The sequence below is a fragment of the Calonectris borealis genome, chromosome 27 (assembly GCF_964195595.1).
Source record: "Calonectris borealis chromosome 27, bCalBor7.hap1.2, whole genome shotgun sequence".
NCBI lineage: Eukaryota > Metazoa > Chordata > Aves > Procellariiformes > Procellariidae > Calonectris > Calonectris borealis.
Genome location: NC_134338.1, coordinates 5,447,251 through 5,474,490, shown reverse-complemented (window position 1 = coordinate 5,474,490; position 27,240 = coordinate 5,447,251). Strand labels below are relative to the sequence as shown.

General features: G+C 54.4%; 1 protein-coding gene across 6 annotated transcripts; it reads right to left on the bottom strand.

Moving 5' to 3' along the window:
* Positions 1-166: 166 nt before the first annotated feature.
* KANSL3 (KAT8 regulatory NSL complex subunit 3) lies at positions 167-26,005 on the bottom strand. 6 transcript variants are annotated; one of them, XM_075174780.1, is made up of 21 exons: positions 25,700-26,005; positions 24,037-24,207; positions 23,181-23,271; positions 22,700-22,885; positions 22,444-22,575; positions 22,030-22,146; positions 21,344-21,445; positions 21,121-21,192; positions 20,738-20,812; positions 19,661-19,818; positions 18,715-18,778; positions 17,998-18,198; positions 17,557-17,713; positions 12,719-12,910; positions 10,895-10,979; positions 9,858-10,012; positions 9,270-9,382; positions 8,470-8,689; positions 8,106-8,239; positions 3,221-3,383; positions 167-909 (listed from the first exon to the last, which is right to left on the bottom strand). In XM_075174780.1, exons 1-21 carry the CDS (start codon positions 25,942-25,944, stop codon positions 332-334), a joined length of 3,411 nt encoding a protein of 1,136 aa, XP_075030881.1. In that variant the 5' UTR covers positions 25,945-26,005; the 3' UTR covers positions 167-331. The 6 variants fall into 6 exon arrangements, 5 of the variants coding, with proteins under 5 accessions (XP_075030881.1, XP_075030882.1, XP_075030886.1 ...); XR_012677454.1 differs by lacking the exon at positions 3,221-3,383 and adding an exon at positions 5,684-5,803 and having other exon boundaries at positions 821-909; positions 25,700-25,983; XM_075174781.1 differs by lacking the exon at positions 12,719-12,910 and having other exon boundaries at positions 25,700-25,983.
* Positions 26,006-27,240: the final 1,235 nt, after the last annotated feature.

Below are 27,240 nucleotides of genomic sequence, written 5' to 3'. Positions count from 1 at the left end.
TGGTTGCTGCCCAGGAGCCACAGCATGAATCCTTCCCTGCCTGCACAAGGCTGCTTTGTCCCTCCACGCCTTCACGTGGCAAGAGAAATCGGCTCTCGACAAAAGCGGTCGAGGGCTGGGCTGCAACCAAAGCTGCTTTTGGAAGGGATATGTGCAATGAAGTCAGTAAAGAACAAAAAAAGAAATTTTATTAAACAGCAACAAAACCAGAAAAACATCCCCCTTGGTTCGCTCCAGCCTGAACCAGCCCCCCCCGTGCCCACGGGGCTGCTCCTCTCCCACCCCTCAGCTGAGCTCAGTCTTCCCCAAGTGCCGAGGGTCCCGGGGGTCCCTACGGCTTCTGGCTGAGTGTGGGTCCCGCCGTGGCGATGATGGAGGAGCTGGCCAGGCTGCTGCCCAGCGTTATGAGCGTGGTGCCGGCCCCTCCCGGCAGCACACCCTGGGGCAACAAATGTCTGTTGGCCAGAGCCTCTCTGGCGTGGATGACGGTGCTCCCGTCGTCCACCACGGAGGGAACCCTCCCCAGGGTCTCCACTGCCCCCAGAGCATGGCCGATGGCCGCAGCGCTCTTGGTCAAGCTGACCTTCTCCCCCACGTGTCCCAGGGGTCCGTCGCCCTTCATCGCGGCCAGCGTCGAGGTCAGGATGACGGTCTTGGAAGCGGTCTGCAGGACGGGTCCCACCTTCGAGTGTACCAGGCTGCCGGGAGGGCTGGGGGCACTGGCCAGGGGGGAGGTGGCGAAGGTGACGGCACCAGTGGGAGAGCTGGCAGATGAGGAGGAGGAGGAAGGCTGGATGCCCGGCAGTTTGAGGGGAACAGAGGTAGCCTCACCCATCACAGATTTGGTAAGCGCAGAGAGCTTGGCGTCCGACATGACGTAGAGCGTCTTCATGGGGCTGGTGGTGGTCACTGTGGGGAAGGGGAGAGCATGGTCAGCGGCCACGGGGACGTGGTGCCCACCCTGGGCTGCAGCCCCCAGCCGCGGCGGTGGAGTCGCAGGGTTTCAGACTGAATGAAAAGACCTGGCCTTGTCCGCTCTCCAGAGCGAGACCCCAAAACAAACCCCAGCGCTGCCACAGCCTGGGCAAGGAAAGCACAACAGCCAAACTCGGGCACCATCAGCACCGCTCCCCTCCTAGACCGCTCAGAGATCCCCCAAGGAAGCCCCTCTCTTCCTTCAGTGTCTGATCTTCTCCCCCAAAAAGTCCCCTCCTGTTGGGACAGGACGTCATGGTTCTTCCTCAGCCAAGCAGGCTCCATCTTGCCCCATCCTACCCGCCGAGCTGCCACAGACCACACCGAGCTCACGTTGCTCTCGGCAGCCCAGCTCAAGGCAAGCTCTTGCTCGTCCCTGGCATCTCCAGCTCTGTCCCACCAGCAGCGCTGGGGATGCTCAGACCCTCATCATGCTCCACCCCAGGAGGGGGCTAAAAGACTTTAGGCTACGTGAAATGAAGCCCTCTGCGCTCTACGGCAACGGCAGAGGTTGCATCGTGGTGGTTACCCCATCCGAGTCGGCTCCCCAGCTGCATCTACAGTAGCCACAGCCCAAAGAGCAAGAGAGAGGAGAGAGGCTTCACTGAAATCTAATCACCGGGTTTAGACGCGCTCAAAGAACGGGAAAAAGCCTGGAGTCCTGCTGCTGGTTAAAGACAACACTGGCCAGAAAGACCCCAACCTGGAGCAGCCCATGGTTTGCCCCTGCAGTCGCCCAAGGCTGCGACTTGCTCCGACCCTCAGGAGCCCAAGGCTGCGACTTGCTCCGACCCTCAGGAGCCCAAGGCTGCGACTTGCTCCGACCCTCAGGAGCCCGCGCCGAGGAGCGGAAAGCGGCAGGCCCAGCCACGCTGGGTCACCCGGCACGCAGCACCGTCTCTCTCCGATACGGCGGCGTCAAAGATGCACCGCAGCATCCCTCGCGCTTCATCAGCGGTGACAGCACGCCGCGAACACCGCCAGCGCAGCGTGGAACGCTCGGAAATGAAGCGCCTCGAGCGGGGGGGGGCACGGAGAGAAGGCTGACGACCGATCGCCTAACCAGGATGGGACCACCGACCCCACCATCCTGGGGGGAATCAGGGGGGCTGGAAGGGCAGGGGGACGGCGGGAACAGGCGACCCCAGCCACCCCTACGCAGGCTGGGGAAGCGGCACAGACACGGCGATGATGCTGTTAAGACATCGGCAACAACCGCTCCGCGAAACTAAGTCTGGAAAATTTTCTGCGCTAACACCCCAGTCTACCCTGCTGCTCCAGTAGCTTTCCTACAAACTGGTCCTCCCCGCTGTATGCGAAGCCAACCTGAACCTCCAGCAAAAGCAGGTGAAGTTCTCCACAGATCTAACTTCATCCCCTGGCTATGACAAATAACAAAAGGAACAAGAAAAAACATACAGGAGATGACTTAGGCCAGTGCTTTTGCACCTCCCTGTTGCGTCCTGGGGGAGAAAAGCAGATTTTGAGGGTCTGCAGAGGTGGGTTAGCTGGGTTTAACGCCTGCAAGAAAAGCCGACTTGCATGGTAAAGCGCACACGCTCCAGAGCTGCCTCGTTTGCCCTTTGGGAAACCGGTACAGCCCCACGGAACTTCACCCGCCAGGTCTGGCCCGAGTGCTGACTACCTGCTCACCTGCCTGGAAATGGGCTGGACAGAGGAAAACGAAAACACCGGCTCGGCCGGCAGCGGGCTCTTTGGGAGAGCAGCCTTTGAGGATGCAGTGGACCACATCACCGCTTTGTGTCGATTTTATTTTTTTTTTTTTTTTTAAGTCTGAGGCTACTGGCTGGGTAGTGGCTCTGCAATATTTATTTAGCTGTAATTGGATGGGTCTGCTTTCCCCAGGCAAGGTAAATAAACGTAGGCAGCAGGGAGAGTGCTCAGTGCTACGAGCGCGTGACCGAGGTCCTAAACACAAACTGTAGATAATCCCTTCTGTTTTCAAGTTTAACCCCCTGCTCTTCCTCAACTGCTCAAAAAACAGCTGCGTTGAGCCAAAACTCCTTGTGCAAAGAAACCACGGGGACACCTAACTTAAAGGGGGGGGAGGAGGACAAAAAAAAAAAAAAAAAAAAAAAAGCAAAAGGCTTAAAAATAAGCAGCATTCAGGCAGCTATTCCCCGGAGTGACTCCGCACACGTCACCCGGCGGCATGGCTCCAACCCGGCCTCCGCTCTGGTCCCCAGGCCGGCTGCCCGCGCCCCACGACTGCCATGCGCCTCACCTACGGGTGCTGCCGCGGCGGAGGTCAGGTGCGCCGCGGGGTCGGCGGGAGCCATCTCTGCGCCAGCCTGGGCTTTGCTGAGATCCATCTGAGACAGCAGCTTGCCAGGAGAGGCGGCGCTGGTAGCTGGGGCGGCCAGGTTCCCAACAGCACCGTCTGGAGCCTGGAAGGGTTAAAGTAACGGAGAGCTACTGGAAGTGCCCCGCGGCCCAGGATACACCATCTGCGAGGATACACCATCTGCGGGGGGTTGCAACCATTCCCTGGGACCTGCGCTAGCTCTCACCTAAAAAGAAAAAAAAAACCAGAGCACGCCCTCTCCCTGCTTCTTCTAGCCTTGCCCTCACTCCGACTAGTCATTACCAAGCTCAAAGAAAAATGCATACCGAGAGAAAATCCGCAGAGATCGGAATTTAAAATTTTAAAAGCATGACAGTGTCATTTGCAGCACCGGCGCCACTGTCAGTGCTTGGGCTGAGACTGGCACAAACTCATTGCGTTTTTCTGGAGCGGAACGGGATAGCTCTGTCCCCATCTCTGGCTGTCAGGGAAATCAGTCCTGCCCTCGGTTCCTCTGCAGCAATAGTGAAGCAACAGCCAGGAGCTCAAGAACGATTCCCGCATTGTGAAGACCCACTTGCAAGAATGATGCGCTATTACCAACGAAAACCCACCAAAAACTGGGAACAGCACACACCATCCTCTGCATCGGAAGAGCTTCCCTCTTGCTTGACGAAGACGTACAAGCCCCTCTGACAAGAACCAGCTGGTTACACAGCACTAGTGTCCACCAGACGTCCACAGATGTCCAAAACTGGGACAACTGGGGAGTTCGGATTTGTGTGGCAGCACACCCTGGAGAGCACTGAGAAGCTTCAGTGAAATACCTGGAAATTCCCCCATTCGAGGGGTTCTTCAAACGCCTCCGGGTCAGCTTCACTTGCCTGAAGTCTGTCCAGGTACATCTGCAATCTGACACTGCAGAGAGCCGACTGCACGCACTCCTGTGCTCTCCCTGGGAGCCCTCGCAGCCCTGAGCTGACATAATTCAAGCTCCAAAGCAGCTTTTCCAGCTACAAAAGCAGACACCCACCTCTTCGGTCAGAATTCTCTCAGCCAACTTGCTCACGTTCCTCCACTGACGACCACCGCTTAAGCGTTAAGTCTGAGTCCCCCCTACCTGATGCTCATGCAGGTCGTAGCCTGCTTTTCCATGCCTTATGCAGCAATTTAATGGTGCTCCGTTAGCTATAATTAATATTTCAGCCCCTGGGAGTGGAAAGGGTCAGACTTCAGGAAAAGAGAGGTGTTTACTGCCCGCACATCCACCACCAGCAGCCGGCTCTGGGCAGCGGCAATGGCTGGAGTCAGAGGTCTCCTCATGCTGTCTGGGGAGACCCTTGCCCAAAGCTCAAACCACGACACCTCAGCTTGCAGCTCCGGTCATCGCAGCGTAAATCTTTGTGCCACTAAGCAGAAAACAAGAGTGTGATCCAGCAGCAGCATCGCTCCACACTTTATGGAGCTCCTATCAGCATATAACCACGTTGCAGGGGGGAACCCGTACAAAAAGCCATGTTCAAACCACCGTGGAGCAGTTTCTTGAAAAGAGAAGCTGAAGCTTGCTTGTATTTTCACTTTAAAGCCGCCCAAACACTCTTGCTTCTGCTACTCACAGAAAGCACTTGCACCAAACTCCCCAGGGAGATTCCTCAGTCTTCTGCCTCCCATTTAATGCCCACGGGGGAAGGAAAAGCGTTACCCACTCAAACGGCATCTCAGCTGCTACAGGCATCGCCCCAGCCCCCAGAATTTAAAAATCACAGCGCACAGCCGATGCGTGGGCTTCACGCTTCCTGCACAGGCACACTGGAGCCGTCAGCTGGAATTTCAAAGGGAACCCAAGCGACAACAGCTTTGGCTACTGCTGAAAACACAAGAGTTTAAGCCCTCGGCGTTATCCCCCAAAGCCTTTTGTAAATTTGCTCTTTTACAGGAAGCCCTGCTAGATTACGTAATCCTATGTGCTAAAGGTACACGCGAGCTGATGTCAAGGGCTATAATTAGTTACAAAAACACACAGCTCATTCCATTTCCTGTAAAAGCCAGCTTTCAGTTTGCTTTTGAAGCAACTCTCACAGCCAGCCACACAATTAGGCGCTACCTTGAACACACAAGCTCAGCATTGTAGGTAAAAGTCCCAGCAATCCAATATCCAGTTCCAAGTGCCACCGCCTTAAAACATTAACCCATACATGAACTCGTTAACCCTGGAGTTCATCTGTACCAAGTTTCATTACACTGCGGAGTTACTGTTCTGCTGGGTATTTAGGGTCTCTCAAAGGTAACAAAGGACGTAAAGGAAAGCACGCCAGTTCCGATGGTTTCTTAAACAGCCTTAGAAGAGCAGAAAAACTGCCTCCAGCAGGGATGAAGAGTTTCAGACCTACGAAAGCGACTCACCCGCTGCTTAGGTGGGATCTGCACTGAGTGTCACTAGCTCTGTGTTTCCGAGCTCTACCTTAGCCGTCTCTAAGCTCAGCTCTGCCAATGCTCGCAGGCTCTGTCGCGCTAACGAAGTGACTGAAAGAAACACAGAAAAGTCAAGGGAGGAAGGATTTGGATGCTCCCAAAGCTGAGCTTTAACCAACAGTAAATCAGGACTCCGCGTGGAAATCACCGGCAACGGTGGATGCAATGCCAGCTCTGAAGCAGCGCAGGACAAATTAAGGATTTGTGGCTGCCGCTGTTAATACTTACCCAACTTCTACCCAAAGGCTTCACCTTTAGGATAACGCCTCCCTAAATATATCTCAGGGCTTCAGGCACCCTCCAACAGCCTCTGCGGGCAGCAGCAAGGAGTAGAAGCACGCTCCCTGCCTCCACGATGCTGCCCACAACTGGAGCCAATGCAGCAACAGGGACCAAAACTACAGAGCTTCATCTACAAAGCGAAGATTGCTCTGCCTCTCCTACACCAGCTTACCCGCCCGGGACCTGCGTTAGTGCTATCAAAAGTAGGAAAATCATGTGCAAGAGGAAAAAAAAAAAAAAAACAAGCAAACAAACCAACCCTGCCAATGTGGAGTGATCTTGGCATCCTCAGCCTTCAGTGCCAGTTCATTAATCCCTGTTGGGAACTGGAGCTTGATCCAGCTCCACACTCGTCCAACTGCCCAAGCTGCAGCATTTATCATTCTGGGAGCTTGTTGACTTGTTCTTTGAACTACCTTCTCCTTGCAAATGCCTCCCCCAAACCACTACAGCCAGCATCTGTTGGACAGTCAGTTCTACCCCTCCGTATGTACTCAGGCAACCAGCAGCCCTTTTCCTGCAGCCTCCTTCAGTCCCGTGAGGCAGACCACAGGCCTGGGCTGCCTGTTTTCTCCTGCACCCCCACATTCAGGAAAGCATCTACAGGAGAGACCCGAGTGTTGTACGGCGCCGGAGCTGGGACCACGGGAAAGCCATCTGAGCTTGGGTCAACCTTGCTGATGGCACGTCACAGCCACCGCTGACCAACTGTCCGGTGCAAGGAGTCAGTGCCAACCTTTCCACCCTCACATTTACGGATCCATCTCAAAATTGATAGTGGTTTAGGACGCAGCCCAAGGATACATCTGCAGTAAATTTACCCCTTTTGCTATCTCCAGGATTTAGGGTTGAGAGGTCCACGTTGCAGTACCCAAGACCACTATGTTCACAACAACAAAAAACCCCTCTCCGACTTGGCATCTTGTGCTTTTAACTCAACCGCCACCAAGACTTAACCTAGGAAGCAGGAAAGCAGCCAGGATCCTTGAGATGGTACCTGGCATGCGTTGGGAGTCCAAATAGCAAGAGCGTTTCCTACTCTCAGTGATCCACCTCCAAAAGGAGATCTCTATCGAACAGGTACAACCTTGGAGCACATGCTCAGCAATTCATAAATTGGTTTCAGCAGCATGGCAGTGAGAAAGAGCAGGAGCTGGGGACCTGCAGACAGAAATAGTACTGTATCCCCAAAACCCACAGGGCCCAGCCTCACATCAGGGCATCTTATAGTCAGAAGCAGCATTTTCAAGAGGAATACGGCTCTAAGACAGCACGGCCAACCCACTCTCCTGCCCGAATAGGCAGGGGATAGACACACTACAAGCAGCTTTCCTCCTCCCACCAAAACCTGTTACTGCCAAGAAAACTTGGAGCTTTAGTAACAATTTCCATGCTGATGTCACCTTTCGAGGTAGAATCATAGAATCATACAGGTTGGAAAAGACCTCTAAGATCATCGTGTCCAACCGTCAACCCAACACACCACGTCCACTAAACCATATCCCTAAGCGCCTCATCTCCACGTCTTTTAAATCCCCCCAGGGATGGGGACTCCCCCACTTCCCTGGGCAGCCTGTTCCAAGGCCTGACCACTCTTCAGTAAAGAAATTTCTCCTAATGTCCGATCTAAACCTCCCCTGGCACAACTTGAGGCCATTTCCTCTCGTCCTATCGCTGTTACTTGGCAGAAGAGACCAACACCCACTTCACTACAACCTCCTTTCAGGTAGTTGTAGAGCGCAATGAGGTCTCCCCTCAGCCTCCTCTTCTCCAGGCTGAACACCCCCAGGTCTAGCTGGAGATCCCCTCGGTGCGGTACTAGCGTGATATCAAGCACAATCGACCCTGGCACTAACAGACGTGAAGATGAACTGGGTCCTCTTAACCACCACCTCGCGAGGTCCCTTTCTGTGCAGCCTGAGCAAAGCAACAGAACTCATCACGCCCAAGATATGTGACCAAGAACACCTTCCCCACGATGGCTCTATCTGCCCTTGACTACGATGGTCAGAAAAAGCTCGGAAGAGCAGCAGCGGGCACTTTCTCCACAGAGAAAATGCCAAAAAATTACCTGAGGTGCCTGCGTCTGCATCGGCTGTTCCTCGAGCTGGGGCTGGACAGTCCCCATCGCAGCCTGGCTAAGCGTGGTCACGCGGCTGGGCTGCCCACGCAGCGTCACAGTAATGGTCGTTGGGGCTTTCAAGCCTAGAAAACACACGAGCGAGACGTCCCTGAGACTCGGGGACTGCGGAGGCCACGTTCACCAACCGGGGGCTGCATCAGAAGCCTCTTCCCATTAGAGGCAGCTGCTCAGAAATCGCTAGCACAGGCAGCTAGCGATTCAAAAAGCAAAATAAGCTTTGGAAACGCCGATCTCGGGGTGATGGGGTGCTCCAGGCACCTGCATCGCACGCCTGTCCCCCTTCATCCCTCACCTGCTGCCTGGTTGGAGATCTGAGCCAAGCCAGGGAGAGTGCTGGCCAGCTTCGCCAGTCCCCCGTTTGTCAGCAGCTGGTGAATGGCCGTGGGCTTCCCGCTCGCTGAGGCTCCCAGAGACAAAGAGGTGGCAACCGGGATGGTGCGGACAATTGTGCCGGCGCCTGTGGTTATGGCACTCAGGTTCTGGATAGCCGCGGGCGTCTTTACAGCTGAGGTCTGGAAGGAGAAGCAGAAGCACTGAGTACCTGGAAGGAAAGGGGATGCCGGGATGGCACGGTCTCTCCCTCACGCAGAAGCTAAAGGTCTTTAGAGGTCAGAGCTTCCACACTTCATTCTGGTGGCCACAAGCAGGTCTAAAGGCAACTAAACTTGCCCCTTCCAGTCTGCACGTACTCATTTCAACTTGAAAGCATGACTGGAGGAAATTGTGGCTCCACTTCTAATGAAGCCACCCGTTCGGAAAGAGGTCGCCTCAAACTGCAGGGATGGGGAGCTTGCCTGAGAGGTCACAGGCGTGCCTTTTCCCAGAACAAGAAGGAGAAAGATTGCTGATTGCCCCCGTTCATTCTCCAACTCCTTCTCTAGCATTTTCTAGGTGGCTGCCTAGAAACAACTTCCCACAGCCCTCTTTCCTAGACCTCATGCCACTTACGGAAACCCTTAGCCCTACCATCCCTCATCTCTTCTGGTTCTGGAGCAAACACGGTCTTACCTAGGTTCCCTCTAACTCCTACCGCTTTATCCTCCACACAGCTTCCCTCCAGAGAGGGATCTCTGATGTTTGCAGGCTGCATACCTGCACGGGTGGCCCAGCAGCAGCCACGCTGGCAGGAAGGGCTGATGACTTGGTCCCGATGTCCTGCAGGCTGAAGCTTAGCCCTTGCAGCAGGCTGCTGGCGGATGCTGCTCCTAAAAAAAGTAAAAGAATAAAGAAATCAGGCTTGGAGAATTCACCAGCCTGAAATTCCAGGTCTACCACATGGTAGGTGTCTGCAAAACTCTTCCGTAAAGAGCAGCGTCCCAAGCAGCCTGCCTCGAGGTCGGCAGGGATCCTCCTAGCCGCTCTACACACACGGTCCAACACATTTCATTGCTGCAGTTACAAACGAGGTTCGCTGTGAAACCCAGGAGGCAAGAGGAGGTCGGTTTTGGTATCTCAAGGCATCATTACGTACAAGTGACACCTTAGGTCACCTACTGCGCCTTCAGCCTCGCTTTATAGCATCCCACTGGACCCCTGCAGGCTCTGCAATAGCAAAGCCCTACAAATACTGCCTCAGCCACACCCAAAGCAACCAGGGAATGCAAGAAAGGATCCAGCAAATGATTGTGAACCCGGTTTACCTTTTACACTGACAAGAGAGACATGGAGAGAGGCAGGTACCTTGGAGGGTACTGGCTGGCTGGGCCTGCAGGCAGTGGGCGCTGCTGGCCACCAGCCTGCTCTGCAGAGCGTGGAAAGCGCTGGGCGTCGTGCTGCTGGGGATGACGGCAGACGGAGCAGGACTCGCGGAGGAGGTTTCTGCTGCCGAACTCAGCCTACAAAGCGAGAAGAGAAAGACTCCAGTTAGCGATAAACTGCACAGGGCAAGGCAAGATGGCTTTGACTGGCCTAACACAACCAAGCGGGACGCCTGGAAGCGCAAGACAGGGAGTTGACGAGCTACAAAAACCCAAAGCCAAGAGGTTTCCCTGTGTCCACTGTGGCAACTAGAACGAGGAGCACCTATGGCAAAATCCGTGTATTTCCAAATTGGAAGTGAGCTTGTTATCACGTGCGCGCCTACCTAGGTGCCGCAAGGGCTGTGTCACCCTACACAAAAGCACCTTGCAGTGAAATATTTCCCGTTTAAAACCTACTTTCTATTTGAGAACAGCTCTTCTTCCTCTCCCCTCCCAGATCAGTCAGAGTCTGATTCTCCAAAGCTTGGTTTGAATTAAAAGGGAAAACAGTGATGCGAAACGTCAACGTCAGATTCATTCCCCAGCAGAAATCCCTGCGGGCAGTTAATCAACTTCATGAACCGATATTGAGGCTTTGTTCCCCTGTCTTTGGAAAAAAAATGCTCAGCTGTCAGAGGGAATGAAGGGAAGGATTAAAGACAACACTGAATTTCTGGCAAAGACACCACAGCCATTCAAGAGACAGAGATAAGCAAACTTGGATTTGGGAAACCATATAGAAATATAGCCCAACAGCCACAATACCGTCTACTTCTGCCCATTTCTGCCATTCTCAGACTCGACTGCCGGTTGACAAATGGTTTTCCAGAGCCTAAGAGTCTCCTGCAACTTCAGAAAATTCCAGTCATAAGCAAGATACCAGAAAGCTCCATATGCAGAAATCGCCCTGTTGCGGTGCTTCCCATCAGCAGCCTGTCAAAAAGACCCACAGTTTATAAAAAACAAAGTCGCACTCACTTGGAGGTGGTGAGCAGTCCTGACAGCTCCTTTGCGCCCGACACAGACTGGCCGACAGCCAGGGGGACCGGCTTCCCAGCGACAACTGCAAAAGAAAAAGAAGAAACCTCACTTTCTCTTCTCCACGAGTATTTAGGGATTTCCCCTCTCTCACACAACTACGCACAGACACAGCGCTTGCAGGCCACGGGCTCATCCTGCTCACAAAGCATCTTCTCAAGGAAACCTCCGCTGCAGCCATAAACACACACTCCAGCCACCGCGCTACGGGAGATCGGGAGTATCAAACAGCGCAGAGTTGCGAATAAAAACCAGAAAGCTGCCGTTGTGGAAGCGTTACGACAGACGGGATTGAAAGAATCAGCTTCAAAATCTCTAAGCAGTGAGATCTCAGGCCCTCACCACCAAATGCATTTCTCTCTCCTAAAGGTTATCTCCAGTAATCCCCTCCTCCTAGTCCAGCATGGTACAGGTCTACTGCCTCAACCGATTAATTCAGATCTGGCTGGTCGCTAGCGATCGATTTTGTAAGCATTCTTTAGAGACACTTTACAAAATACACAGGGATGCGACGAGTCACAATATTTGTTTATTGCGGCGTTTTGGGATACAACTGCGTTTGTCTTGTGCATTCCTCCTGCTCACACACGGTAAGAGGGAATTCTTGTTTTGGTTCATGTTTACTTCTGCATTTCCTTTCTGTGAAAAGAAGTAAAGTTTGGAAAATTAAAAAAAAAAAAAAAAAAAAGATTCCAGAAACCAGAGATTTTCAAAGCTGCCAGAAGATAAACTGTAACCTTAAAAAAGGATGTGTATTTATCCGTTCGTTTTCACAGTTCAAAACAACTGTTAAATTAACCAAGAGATGCTTCCAAAGGAGCAGAATTATTTCTCAGCTTTGAAAACCTCTGATTTCCTATCAGAATGGAGACGCGGACCTTTCAGTCCTGCATCGAGCTAACGCTAATAACGAGCGACCGCTTTACACATCTGGGGCTCTGCGCTCTGACGTGAGGAAGTCGTACACGCCAGCGGGGGCCGTGACAAGGCAACATCCTTCAGGTACAAGGGTGACAGCCGCCAAAGCTTCTGGCCTCCTTGCGAAGGCTCAAGGGGAAGACGACCGAGCACATCACCTCTTCTTGGACCGCAGGGACCTCTGCAACGCTCGTCGCAGCGGGTTTTCCCAGCCGCAGAAGCAGGAGAGGAGCTGGAGTTTATTTATATGTGTATCAAGCGCGTATTGTGCCAGACTGCAGGGCCAAAGGGGATAGGCAGAGCGGAGCACTCGGCTGATTCGTGAAGCCTGAACGCACAAAAGTTTTCCAGAGGGAGGAACACCGCCGTCATCCCTAAAGCAGGAGCATGGTGCAGGCGAGAGCTTCGCGCGGGAGTCGCAGGAGCGGGCAGCAGAAACGGAGACGCGCACGACCTATGTGGAGCAAGGGGTCCGCCAGGACCCGCATCCTGCTTCCAGCAGCGGCTCGATGCCTCAGAGGAAGGTGTAAAATTCGCCTCGCAGCTCACAAGGCTGCGGTCGAGCGTTTCGCTGGAGCGTGCAATTCCAACCTCTGTGGAAAACAGAGGCTCCTGCCAAGCTCCTATGTGCTGTCAGCCCCCACGCTTCCCCAGCTATCCCCAAGTCACTCACACCTTGAGTGCGAGTCTTCTGTTTCCCTCTGTTTGCTGCAGCTAACTCCTCCAAAAATAACAAAAAAATCACAGCTCCCCTCCCCTCCCCACGCCGTGCCCCAGAGGAGCGGGTCTGGGCACAGCCACGACCCCGCTCTCGGGTTAAAAAGCAGCTATGCAATCGCAACTCACTTTCTGCCTGGGTGGTGAGGGGTGCTCCGTTCCCCACGCCAGCAGCATCTCCGTGAGAGACAATGGTCACCTTGATTTTGGCTCGTTTGGAGGATTTGGTGCACTGGGTCGGGCTGGGGGTCTGATGCCTCTTCAGCTGCATACGTACATCATCTTTCTCAGCCCCTTCCGAGTGCTCTGAGGAGACTGGAACTAGGGGACACAGAAGTAGCTTTTTGAAAACTGATGGCCGATCCCTCGAGGTCAGTGCTGCTCCACTGTGCGCACCAAGGTGTGGAGAAGGGACGCATGCCCATGCACACTTCCACAGCTCCCTCCATGCCAGCCTTACCCATCTCCCATGCACCAGGAACCCACGCTTCTCCTTTTCGCCACCTACACTGACTTCCGCGTGCCCTAAGCTGCTGTTTTAGGGCCAGGACTTAGCTTAAGCTACTCACAGACTAAGGCAGGACAGCATATAAAGTCAGCCTTGCCTCTGCCATGAAGAAAAATGGATGCCTGCAGCGATAACACGTCTCCACATAAACGCTTTTCATTTCAGAGCGCGGCATAATCAATCCCGGCATCAGGCCCCTGGAACATCCCTAATTTCCAGGTGAGGGGACGAGGGCGCAGAGACTTGCAGAGCTGGTGCAGGCGCGCTGCCAATGCTGGGATTAGAGCTCAGCCCGCCTGCTCCTCCGACACACCAGCAAAGGTATAGGCATGCCTGTTGTTCGGCACATCCCTTCCAGCCCTCGGAACCAGCCCGCCAGGAGCTGGACTGAAGCATACAGGTTTCTTAGAGGCACCAAGCGAAGCAGCTGGGAGCACAAAAGGTGCTGCAGCAAAGCCAAGCCCCCACATATCCTAGGCTGCTCGGTACTAGGGGAGAAAAGCCGCGAGCTGAGACTTCTCTTCCGCACCAACAGCTCGTTTTGCTGCCATGTCCTTGACCCACCGTATCTGTTTCGTCCTGCCTAGAGCATGAGCTTGCCAGGGCCAGGGCTATCCGAAAAAGCCCAGAGGACCCACGACAAGCGCCTCTGGGCAGCCCAGGAACAAAACACGGTCACGAGCTGCCACATCCTGCCCACCCGTTCTCCGCACGTCTCCCACCGCTGGCGTGCGATTGTCCGGCCCCAGCCTGAAACGCTGGTGGACTGGGTCAAAACGAGGGCACAGATCTGCCTCCCGCTGTGGTGTTCGCAGCCTGGCAGCGCTCAGAAATGCGGCCGCCGCTACGCCCCAGCGCTGCCGTGATCTGCAGCAAGGGGGAAAGGCCTTCGCTCGAAGCTACGGAGAGCCCTCTCCGTCGAGAGTTTCCGCAGACCGCTGCTGAGCCAGTAACTCCCTCTTTACAGACGGTCCGGGGCATCTAAGCTGTGTATTCAACAGCCTCGAGGCCAAGATGTACATACCTTTTTGTTTATATATATCTAGATATGGATATATTATATAAAATTGATACAGATGTGCATGTGTACATGTATGTATACGCTCCCTGCGTATCACACCACCTGCATACCTCTGAACTGTGGGCGTAGGACAAGACTGCAGCCAAATCCCTAAACGTCAGGTGACTCCAAGCGTTTCGGGGCCGCTCTGGTCCCCAAGACAAGCACCAGGCTCGCTGTGCTGCTATAGACGGCCAGACCTGCGGCTCGAGCGCGTTAACTCGTGACGCTCGTGCAACGCTCCCGTGCCTCCCACCCACCTGCAAACATGCGTCGCCCAAATCACCGTCCAGAGAGACCTCATCAGGCGTGCACAGACCGCAGGCACCAAAGCCCCCCCCCCGCCAAGCAGGACAGTGAAACGGCACATGCACAGGCAGTGGCGTTAAGTGCCCCTCAAAGCATCGGCGAGCAGTGACCCAACGTCCCTCCGTGTCCCCACCACAGGAGAGCGAAGCCTGCTTCTGCTCGCGCAGGGGCACGCAGACCCTCGCCGCACAGGGCTGGCTGCGTGTTCGGGCAAAATAACAGCGAACGCTCCCAACGCACACGTTCCAGCTTCCTACCTCGCGTTTCAAGCAGCCAAACCAACGCAGTAACGAGCCCAGAGGTCTTAATTGGCTTTTGATCTTATCAAAAGAGGCTGGTGCCAGCCTCTCCACATCTCCCCGCCAGCGGGGTAACATCCACTGTGGTTTCTCTTCCCAGCAGACGCTGGGTGGGAGGACTCCGGATAAGTGCAGGGCTCCATGTGTGCTCCCAGGCTAACCTCATCGCACTGGGGAGAGCACAAAACAAGGCTCAAGCGAGAAAGAAACCTTTAAACAAGGCTCAAGGGAAAAAGAAACCTTTAAAACAACCAGCTCGGGCCAATACTTGCCTCAGGAGTTTGTTACCATGGTTGTATACGTGCAGTTTGGACTATACCTCGTGTGTGTTCAGGGCAAGAAGGAAGCCTGTATCTTGGGAGTGTCTACACAGCATGCCAAAATACCACGAGCTTCTCTGCATCCAGCGCTTGCCTCGTCGAGTTAAAAGCACCGGCATTCAGGGTGTTGCAGAGAGGCAGTTCTCACCCCCGTCGACGCGCTCAGCACCCTGGGGTCACCCGAATGGAGAACTGACACTGACAGCTCACGTGACGACACCGCAGCCTCCCAAAGCCTTGGATTTCAACCTCTCGTCCTCTCCTAATCCCAGATCCACACAGTCACTGCCACTCGAGAGGGCAAAACGCGTCTTTAGAAACGCTGTGGATCTCGCCCCTCGATCCCTAACCCTCAGAACGCCGCACACACTGAGGTCCACCTCTCCGCGTGCTCCAGCATCCAAGGCGAGAGACCACAGGACTAAAGACCGCTCACCTCCGCGTGTCTCCTGGTCCAGACAGCACCCCTCTCCCGCCACATCACCGTCTTCCCAAAGCCATCCCTCTCCCTGACCTCTCTGCTCTTCTCTAACTCCCTCTGGCTCCACGTGTCTACGTCTGCCCCTTCCAAGTCGCTTGGCAGTCCCTTGTTTCTGCTCCCACTTTGCCGCTCCACGTGTTTGGGTCGCTCCACCAACACACGCAGTCTCTCAGGCTGGCGCCCACATCCCCTTCTCAGCCCCAGCACAGGGAAAGGTTAAACTCACGATCACAAAAAGTCACCGCATCGTCCACAAAGTTTTAGTCCATCAGAGCAAACCGGCTGCCAGACTACACGGCTCGAAGAGCGGTATTCACCCACCGGAGCAGGGAAAGGGGAAGAGGTCGGGAGAAGTTAATGCTCTCATCTAGCCATTTGCTTTAGCTTCAAATACAGCAATGAGAAAGCAAAAAGCAGGGGACAAGGGGACACGTTGGGCCACATCCCCAAACCAATGCAAGGGAAGAGGAAGACGATGAAAGAAGGTAGCAGAGACAGAGAGAAGGACGGAGACGGAGAGAGAGACAGCGAGAAGTGAGGAGATACTCACCAAAGAGACATGAAGAGGTGCCAGGAGGAAGAGCTTTCCTCACCAGCATGTTTTGTTTCAGAAAAGCAGCGAACTGAGCTGAAATGAATCAGAGAGAATTACAGTATCACAGCCCGGCTCTGGAGGGGGACAGGGAACTCTCCCGGGACACCACTGCGACCCACAGACAGAGACCTCGGAGCAGGCAGAGAGCTCCGGACACGACTCATCCAAGCCACAGGGCACAACAGAGACACACCGACCTCCTCTCCGGACGGCAGCGTAGCACGTCCGACACTAGAAGGGGCATCATCCCAGCTTTCACAGAGAGCACGTCCCAACGGCACGAGCCCTCTCCAGCCTCACAGCCATCGGGAAAAAGTCCGGCACCCAGGGAACGAGAGCTTGGCTGAAAGAGGCACGGCTAACTTGACCCAGCAGTTGCGCCGAGAAGCTGAGAGACATCAGCCAGCACATCCCTGAACAGCTACGGCCACAAAACGCAGGCCAGAAGCCACGCTGCAGCGGCGCTCCTGACAAAACAAGGCAGCCACCACACACCCCACTCCACCGACCCTCCTCCTGCCTCCCGCGTGCTATCTAGAAACTTCCTCCCTCAACTACAACAACAAAGGAATAGATTTCTTTAGTCCGCGGTCTGAGAAATTAATGGAGATCCAAGCTTCAACTGCCCCCCCTGGAGCCTACCCCTGAGTTAGAGAAAGACTTTAGAGAATGCGGAGGGTCACGCTGTTGCGGAAGACAACAACAAGCCTGTTCACATCTGTCTCGAGCAAAGAAATAAGGAGAGAAGGGAGGATGGAGAACTATTCCCCAGGTGCCGCTGATATTTGCCAGACGGGAACATCATCAACAAAACCATTACCTACATTCACAGCGTTCACAATCAGACTGAAGCAGCACCGTAAGGTTTTTAATCAGCATCTAACAGGACAAAAAAAAACCCACAGCTCAAGCTGGTTTCTTATTCAGAGCAGGTTTTCCACTGCCATTTGATGCAAGATGACTCTGTAATTGCCCAAGCCCCACTGTTTCGGTCACAATTCAATAGCCTCAATCATCTCCTGAGTACCTTTAGTCTCCCTCCAAAGCAGCCTTCAAGGATATGAGACACCAGTCAAGGGGCTCACACTTGAAAAAAGAATTAGAGTACAGCTACATGGCGATTTGGTCAGCCAGAAGTGAAAATCCTTCCCACTTTGAACAGCAGCAAGGCTCCGCAAGCTGCTGAAACACCATTTCCAACCTAATTTCAACCCTCTGCAGGCTGCTGCCTTCGGATGACAGTGACAAGGGACCGAGCTGTAGAGAAAGCTGCCACGGGGAGCTTGGAATTCAAGACAGGACTCAGAAGACAAAAACCTACGCACATCAGGACAGATAAAGACCAAAAATCCAGACGCTATGAGGGAAGAGGGTGGGAAAGCTGCAGGGCATTACCTTGGGCCTGCTTGTGCGTCAGGACGGTGTCCGTCCTCTGCACCTGCCTCTTCAGCAGCTGCGTGGTGCCCATCTGGCTGGGCTTCTGGATGGAGGACACGGCAGCCATTTTAGTCTTGGGGCTTGAAGTGGGGCTGCTGGAGACGCTGGATAAGTCCTGCTCAAAGAGAAGGTACACCTCTTACCCCCACGTCTCCCTAAGCGGCAGTCGTAACCCTGAGCGTAGCAGCGCAGAGGCAAGGAGGTGCATCCCTTTGCTGGAGCAGATCTATTTCTGAAGGGTCGTTTGCCCCACCGCAAGCCATTAGTCCCTCCGTATCCTCTCACCTCCCTCTTCCGACACCAACCATGTCTCTCGCCACATATTTCAGCGGTACAAAAGCATCTCTTTACACCACCTCAGCCTTCCCCAGCTCAAAGTATCCCAGAGAAAGCTCCCACCTCCGAGCCCGAAGGCGAGGCGGGCACTTTGGCTGCCGGCGAGGCGGGCCTGCTGGTTCTTTCCGGTAAGTCAAACGACAGATCCCTCCTGGTCGAGTCGCGCGGCTTCTTCTTCTTCTCAGCATCCAGGTCACGGGGATCAGAGCCCGAGTGGCTCTCCGCTCGGGTGAGGACTCCGGTCAAGAAGTCAGCTATTTCATCCTAGGAAGGATGAAACAAATAGTTAGACCAAGTGGTGTGCAGGTCTCTAAAACAACTGACCTTCATAGCTTGAAACAAAAAAAGAATGAAAGATTCCCAAAGGGACAAACCCATAAGGCTCTCCAGGTTTAATATCCTGCAAAAAGAAACCGTAAAACCTTACGGATAGACCTTGGCTTTCTCATTAAAGCTCATACTCCACTGATTTTTGACACACAGGAGAGAGACACCATGGTTTCTCCAATGGTTTCTTTCTTTCCCAAAAGTACTGCTTGCTTCCCCAGACAGATGTAGGAAGACTCAGAAAACTGCTCTTTGTTTAAGGTGCGCTACCAGGAAAGCTCACGTCTCTCCTCCTGAAAGGAGATGGCCACTTGAAAATCCCACTCAGGAGATAAATTACCTTCATCCAACCAATCCCGGCAGTAAGGCTGGAACCCGTGGACACTGAGACATCTCAGCACAGATTTTTTTCTTTATAGATATGAGGTGTAAAAGGAAGATTTCTGCAGTTACCTGGATGCACCTGTCCACCATACTCTGGGTCAGGCCTTCTGACTTCTTTTTGGCTTTGCTTATCCTATTAAAAAAAAAAAAAAGATGGAAGTCAACACACATTTGGTTTCCCACTTTCACACTAGCGACACCATTCTTCACCTGAGAGTAAGATTCAAGTGACAGCAATCTCGCTCCCTTACCCTGTTAGACACAAAGTAAGGCAAAAGCCAGCTCTGTCAGCTCTCAACTCAGGAGCACCGTCTACTGGAAAGACGAGATTCATCCCTCGGAAGTGCCGAGACAAATTTTGATGACTGAGGAAAAAGGCCCAGCATCCCAAAGCATTTTGCAAAGCAAATATGACGTTTCCTTCTCTTCAGAGCTCTGTTTTCAGACCCGGGATCGGCGTTTTACATTTCTTTCTTTCCTCTCTGTTACTGATTATCCCTCCTACAGATTTCTGACGTATATGATGCTCCAAAACCTTGTCTGCGCTGCTGGGTCCAGCTCTAGCATCAGCCAACCCTTTTCTCATACATGACTTGCTCAGGTTTTTAGTGCAGTTATTCCAAACACGCACAAGTCTGACTGGAGAACAAGCTCCAAAGTTTACTGAAACCTTAAGAGCTTCTTGCGTCCTGCAAGGCTCTTACAGTCTCCCTTACCCCAATTCTGCGCACAGCCTCCAAAAGCTACGTATTCCAGAGCCGGGCACGACGTGAAAAAGCAAATACTCGCTCTCACGTCATACCACGCTGTACCCTGGATTTTTAACTTATCACTGGGAGAAACGATGCAGATTTATCATGGAAAACCAACCCAGGTTTTGAACAACAAAGCTGACCTTGATGGAGCATTTTTACATAGCTCCCGTCTACCAAATTCGGGGGTTTTTTTGTAGGCAACACAGTCAGATCTTGCCCAGTGTTTCTGGGAAGACAGTATCCATCTCGCAGATCGTTACCTGAGATTGTCATCTGCTCCTCCCACCACCACCATGCTGTTATCGGCTCGTATCTTCTCCCGGAAATCTTCCATCGCTTCGATGTTGCACTGCAGGGAATTCTGACCGATCACAAAGAGGACAGGGGTCTTCATCTCCAGGAGGGGGTCGTCAACATCCTGCAAGAGCAAGGGGAACTGTAATCTGGAAGCACTGATCCAGGACGCAGCATCTTTGGAGCCAACACCTTTCTGAATTAGATGAGGATTTCCAAAAAGGGAAGGCACGTGCCACAGGGGCAGACAGCGCTTCACATGCAATCCCAGTACATACCGACTGCGTCCTGAAAGGAGAGAAGTATAAATTGTGCGGTTCGTTTAAACACCTCTTGAGAAAGACTGACTCAAAAGCTGAAAGAGTACATAGCGCTGTTACTCATTAACAGCTGAGACTGATGCCCTCCCCCTCAGAAACCCTATTTCACTGCATTTTCCTCCTCCCAAGCTTTTGCCGCACAAACACAGGATAAGGTTGAAGAAGTGCCAATGGCAAAGTTTCCTGGGGCGAGCCCCCGATGGGATTTACACAGCCGTACCGAATCCTGAAAAAAACTCTGCTCAAGAGCTGCACCGTGCTCCAGAAAATGGCTGTTATATAGATTTCCACTACCCTCAGAATTAGCCATTTCATTAGCACAAGCACAATCATTCCCAACCCAGTCACACACCGGTCAGCTAATAAAGAAGCAATTTGGGCTCCATATAAATCAACCCAAGCTGTCATCTCTGGTGCCAAATGACACCGTTAACAAGTGACTCGCATATAAGACCCAGGAAGGAGCTGCAAGAACACGTCACAGCAGAAATAAGCAAACACAGGACTTATCACGCCTGCTATCGCATCAAGAATCCTACTCTGAATGCAACAGTCCTGCCTGCTGGGCACACCTCCTCCAAATAAAAAAAATCACACAGATATTCCTCAAAAAAAATCTTCAAATTATCACTGGACTTCCAAGCCCAATACTATGAAACAATCCAGGGAGATTTAAAAAAAAGCACATTTCTTTAAATGGCTCCATCTGCCTTTGGTCCTTACCCCTCTGGGGCCATCAACGGTGAGCAGCGGGAATCCAAGGCACACAACTGCAGTGACGTACTCCATCACTGAAACCTGGGGGGAAAAAGCAACAGTCCGCATCCTAACAGCCAAGTGCATCGAGGGTGCGAAGGCTGCTCTGCCAGGCTCCTGCCGGGCATGGAAATATCTTCCATATTCAGACCTTGCTTTGTTGGGGGAAAAAACATTGAATGACTCAATGCCCCCACGACCAGAAAGGGTGTCTGTCTCAAAGCCTCGGAAAGAGAAAAGGGCCAAGAAGAACCCAGGCAGAGCCTTAAAGGCAACAGTAATTCAAATCTAGCTCGGAACTGAAGCTGTCGAGTGGGCTCTGAGAGGATGCAAAGGAATCGGTTACTTACGTGACAGGCCACCAAGGCACCCGTGTTCCACCCGATCAGGATGATCGGCTTGTGAGAGAAGTGGTTGTGAATCTATGGGAGGAAAAAAAAAAAAAAAGACATGGATGGAGACGAGGGACAGACAACGTGACAGTGCACCGGGATGGCACAGCACCTAAAGGCAAGGTGAAGAGTTTGAAGGGAGCAGCAAAGGCTCCCCGATACGCTCGTCGCGCTTACTTACCTCCGCCACTTTGCCCCTCACCGCCCCGATCATGTGTTCGAGACACTGCAACACTCCCACCCCGCTGCCGTTGTTCAACAGGTGGGTGGCGATGGGAATCACCTGCGGTTTGAAATGAAAGATCGCTAAATAACGAAGGCGTTACTGGGGAGAACAGGTACCAACAACAATTAGCACGGACTGGAAGCCAGTTTATGCAAGAACTTGTGCTTTCTCTCGCTCCCTCTTTCCCCCAGGATTCACTTCTAGCTACTAAAAAATAGAGGAAATAGAGAATTCCCCGCAGAGACAACCTCTGCTACTCGCCTCGCTCCTACACACCCAGTGATTCTACCACATTAAGAGGCGTGTGAGCAGCTCTGTACCCTGGCAGAGGACTAAGGTAACCTGTAGTCTCTCTCCTCCAACCCCTTCCTACCGGAAGGCTCATCAATCCTTAATAACAGTAACGATAAAATCTAAACTGCTTGGTCAGCAAGAGACCCCAAACGCATCGGATTTGGGCAATTCCATCCCCTGTGCAGCGTCTCAAATGGTAAATACTGCAGGTGGCAGATGCCAGCCTCTGCTTTCAGTAGAACCAAGTATTTCGGTGCACCGAAGGCTTATAAAAACAAGCTCAGCAGCTGCAGCCTAGCACAGCTGCTAGTTTGAATTTCCCTCCTTTCAAAACCAACCATACAAACCTTTCCCAAGCAGGAAAGCTGCGACTGCCAGAATCGGTGCCGTCGAGAAGTGGGGAACATGGAGTTGGAGGGTCCAGAGGAAGCAATCAGGATGAGGGGGGAACCAGGCAATTTGCTCTACAAAATTCAACAAGAGACGTGTAAGGGAAAGCAACTTCCCTGCCCGAGACCTCGCGGCCCAGCCTGGCCTGCGCAAGGAAGCAGGAGGGATCTTGCATAGCGCATTAATTGATCACATTTTCCCCAGCCAAAGCTACCTCAGGATAGTATGGGGGGGAACGTGTCCAACAGGAGTCCCCCTCATTGAGCAAGTCTAAAGCAGGAGGAAAAAGAGCCCAGGAAGGAAGACAGAGGCGGAAGGAAGAGGACAGCAGAAGGACGGGAAGAATAAAGCAAGCCCCAAGAGGTACTCACTGGTTTATTATGCGACAAGACGCCCACGGCTGGGTCCCAAGGTCTCTTCAGCAGCAGAGACAGAGCCTCGGCACCTGCTGCCCCCGTCTTCGCGGTAGAGGAGAGCAGCATCCTGTCGATCAGGGTGGGGATCTGAAAGCAGAGGCCAGAAAGGACTGAGAAAAGGCACACTAAAGACTCCATCAGCTTCCTTTAACGAGCTTTATAAAAGGAGAAGATTATAAGTGACAGCAAAGCCTTTCACTGCTTTTATCACCTTTCCTTTAAGCGTTTGCAGAGCATCCAAGTAAGCAGCCAGCACTGGCAAACTGAGGGTTTCCACTAACGTCGTGTGAAGCCACTGGATCAGTTTGGTGTCCCAGTTCACACTAGCCAGAGCTTGGCGGACCCTCCGAGCACATTTGTCCACCGCTATCCTCCTCAGAACTGGCTCGTTGCAAGCCTAAAAACCAGGAAATTAAAAAAAAAAAAACCACAGTTATGGGAAAAATCAAGCCACAGGGAAGTATTGGCTTGGGCAGCCCAAAGTCCTCTGGCAGCAAGCAAAGACCAACATCCTCGCAGTGAGGACAAAAATCACGCCTCAAAGCAGCCCAGAGCTGCCTGTTTCTTAAGACTACACAACCCAAAGGCCAAGACTTTCATCTTGACTCAGTCGGGCTTTGCTAGGAAGGACCGATAAAAACACACAGGCAGCCACTCTGCTGGAAAGTGAAATACGGAGCGAAAGACCTTACCCCTTCGTTAGCCAAGCGAGCCAGCCTGTCAGACTGCAGCGCCTTGTGAATCTTGTTAAATAGCTTGTTCTGGGCCATCGTCCAGCCTGTCCTGTTGAGAAAACCAGAGAGGAAACGTAGGTCACTGTTTCACAGATCTCCAGGTCCTGCGAGCTGCTGCCCGTTCCCAAGGCGGTCGGCAGCACAGCTGGACATCGGCTGCGATCGCAGCCTCAAGAACCAATTTACGGCTACGGACAAAGTGAGTTTCGCTACTGAGGATTTAAGTTACAGGATGGCTCAATAAGAAACACCAGGTTTTAAATGTCACTAGGGTGTGTCGGTGAACGTGTAAGCATCAGAAAGGCAAGAGTAATAGCAGAAGCAATAAATAAGACCAAAATAATCACTCCTTTTAGCATAGGTTATCATCACATTTCTCAAACAAACTGTCCAGACAAAAAAAAAAAAACCCACATTCCTCATAACATCGAGACTGCAAACTGGCTTAACTATGGTTCCAGGGAGGGTTTTGAATTGATGCATATCCTCATTTTTAATTGTTGACTTTGGAATATGGCTGAATTGAGGATCTACGTGTAATCTACCAACTCATTGTCCCAACCTCCTCCAAACAAAGGAGACAGCTTCACGTGAAGCGTGGGGGAGAGGTTCAACAGCCGGGCCAGCCTCTACCATTAAATCCGACAGCTTTCCCAGCAGGCGATGAGGAATTTAGACAGGAGAATTCATTTTCTTTGAACATCATTCAGTCAGGAACGTCACTGCCTATCGAGTCACACTAAAAAAAACCCACACCACGCAACGAGTGGCTGTTTAGTGCCCGAATTTCTTTTCTCCGCTATCCCCACGCTACCTGTTGACGTGTTCCTCCCAGTCATCCGGCGGCGGAGGGGCGTCAGCATCCGTGCGAGCGAACATGACGTGACGCTCGCACTCGTTCATCACGCTCCGCGCCTTCTGGTTGTCATAGAGCGGCACGGGCGTGGGTGTCACCGTCTCGACATCGATGGGGATATCTGCTTCACTGTCAGGAATAATTACGCTTTAGAGAAGGGGATCGCTCACCTTGGGGTCTGCCGTGCTTTACAACGAACAGTCCACTGAGCTTCATAACCAGGTATCTTGTTACTCCCAGTCTCCAGGCAGCCCCCCTGAACCCCAAGACCAAGCCCCTGAGCGCACTCCCATCCCTCACCCCAAACCGACCCCAGGCCCAGCCCCACACCCCAACCCTAAAGCAAACCATTGCAGCCTGGCCACAACCCCCCTTCCCGCCCCGACCCCAAGGCTGTGAAACCAGCCTCGAGCCCATCCCCAGGCTGCCGAGCCGAGACCCCCAACTCAGCCCCCACCCCTTCCCACAGCCCATATTGCTCCCCACGGATCCCAAAACCTGCTCTAGTCTCCCCGACCCACACTCTCCCCCCGCACATCAGCCCCACAGGACGCATGCTGCCCCCCAGCCCCACACTCCCCCCTCGGAGGCCCCTCAGAACCCCCCTAGCCCCCACATAGGCCCTTCAGCCCCACAGGACCCCCCCTACCCTACAGGCCCCACACTCTCCCCTCACAGGCCCCTCAGGACCGCCCCCCCAGGCCTCTCAGCCCTACAGGACCCCCCCCAGCCCCCACATAGGTCCCTCAACCCACAGGACCCCCCCACCTGTGCCCCGGGCCACTCAGAACCCCCCTAGCCCCCCCAGGTCCCTCAGCCCCACAGGACCCCCCCTGCCCCACACTTTCCCCCCCAGCCCCCACAGGACCCCCTCACCTGCCCCTCAGGCCCACAGGATCCCCCCCGCCCCACACTCTCCCCTCAGGACCTCCCCCAGGTCCCCCCATAGGCCCCTCAGCCCCCACACTCTCCCCTCACAGGCCCCTCAGGACCCCCCCAGCCCCTCAGGGCCCGCTCCAGTCCCCACATAGGCCCCTCAACCCCCACACTCTCCCCTCAGGACCCCACCAGGCCCCTCTGACCCTCAGGATCCCCCCAGCCCCACCGGACCCCCCCGCCCCACACTCTCCCTTCATAGGCCCCTCAGGACCCCCCCAGCCCCCTCTGCCCCTCAGGACCCCCCCAGCCCCACACAGGCCCCTCAGCCCCCACACTCTCCTCTCACAGGCCCCTCAGGACGCCCCCAGCCCCTCAGGGCCCGCTCCAGTCCCCACATAGGCCCCTCAACCCCCACACTCTCCCCTCACAGGCCCTCAGGACCCCCCAACCCCCTCTGCCCCTCAGGACCCCCCCCGCACCACACTCCACCTTCCCAGGCCCCTCAGGACCCCCCCCCAGCCCCCATATAGGCCCCTCAGCCCCCACACTCTCCCCTCACAGGCCCCTCAAGACGCCTCCAGCCCCCTCTGCCCCTCAGGACCCCCCCCCCGGCCCCTCAGCCCCACACTCTCCCTTCATAGGCCCCTCAGGGCTCCCCCCAGTCCCCTCACAGGCCCCTCAGGACCCCCCCCCCGCCCCGCAGGCCCCCCACTCCCCCCACAACGCGCCCCCCCGGGCTCACAGGGCGGTGCCGGGCTGCCGCCGCGGTGTGAGGAAGAGCATGCGGGTGGGCCGAGCGGCGCTGGCGTCGGGGTGGGCGCTCCAGGGCTTGGCGTAGCTGTGGTCCAGGCAGACCAGGTCCAGCTCCCGTTCGTGCACCGACAGCTGCAGTAACAACGAAGTCCCCATCCTCCGCGCCGACCACTGAAGTTCCCGGTCGCGATCGCGCTCCCGGTCGCGATCACGGTCCCCCCCGCGCTGCGACATGGCCCTACCGCCCCCCGCGACGCATCCCGCCGCGCCCGGCCCGCCGCGCCGCGCATGCGCCGGCCACGCCCCCTCAGGGGTGTGGTCGGCGCATGCGCGGCGGGGCGGGGCGGTGAGCGGTAAACCGCGGAGGCTGGAGTTAAGGGAAGTGGAGCGGGGCGGGGTCAAAGCGCGGAGAGCGGCATCCGGAGCGGAGTGCGTGGGAGGGGAGACGGGGGCGGGCTGGCGTGGGGACGCGGGGATCCACGGACATGGGGATGCGGTGACACAAGGACATGGGGACACAGGGACATGGGGATGCGGTGACAGAAGGACATGGGGACACAGGGACATGGGGATGTGGTGACACAAGGACATGGGGACACAGGAACATGGGGATGCAGTGACATGGGGACAGAGGGACACAGGGACATGGGGATGCAGTGAAGTGGGGACATGGGGACACACAGGCATGGGGATGCGGTGACATGGGGACATATGGACACGGGGACACGGGGACACATGGACATGGGGATGCAGTGACATGGGGACATATGGACATGGGCATGCAGTGACATGGGGACATGGGGACACACGGACATGGGGACACAGGGACATGGGGACATAGGGGCACACAGACATGGGGATGCAGTGACACGGGGACATATGGAGATAAGGACACAGGGACATGGGGAAGCAGTGACATGGGGACATGGGGACACACGGACATGGGAACACAGGGACATGGGGACATAGGGGCACACAGACATGGGGATGCAGTGACATGGGGACATATGGAGATAAGGACATGGGGACATGGGGAAGCAGTGACATGGGGACATGGGGACACACGGACATGGGAATGCAGTGACATGGGGACATAGGGGCACACAGACATGGAGATGCAGTGACATGGGGACATATGGAGATAAGGACACGGGGACATGGGGAAGCAGTGACATGGGGACATGGGGACACACGGACATGGGAATGCAGTGACATGGGGACATATGGAGATAAGGACATGGGGACATGGGGAAGCAGTGACATGGGGACACATGGACATGGGGACACGGGGTTGCAGTGACACAAGGACATGGGGATGCAGTGATATGGGGACACAGTGACATGGGGACATGGGGGCAGAAAGAAATGGGGACGTAGTGCCATGGGGACACATGGACATGGTGACATAGGGACACACGCACATGGGGCCGCAGTGACATGGGGGCACAGGGACACAGGGACACACAGACATGGGGACAAGTGATGTGGGGACATGGGGGCATGGGGGCATGCGGACATGGAGGCACAGTG

What these genes read in the sequence shown, in the direction of transcription:
- KANSL3 (XM_075174780.1), bottom strand. Translation starts at nt 25,944, where the DNA reads ATGTCGCAGCGCGGGGGGGACCGTGATCGCGACCGGGAGCGCGATCGC. An exon ending in TGAGGGGCAAAGTGGCGGAG is followed by an intron (nt 21,193 to 21,343) that starts GTAAGTAAGCGC and finishes TTCCTCCCATAG; the next exon opens with ATTCACAACCACTTCTCTCA. An exon ending in GCCAGCCAGTACCCTCCAAG is followed by an intron (nt 9,383 to 9,857) that starts GTACCTGCCTCT and finishes TACTTTTTTTAG; the next exon opens with GAGCAGCATCCGCCAGCAGC.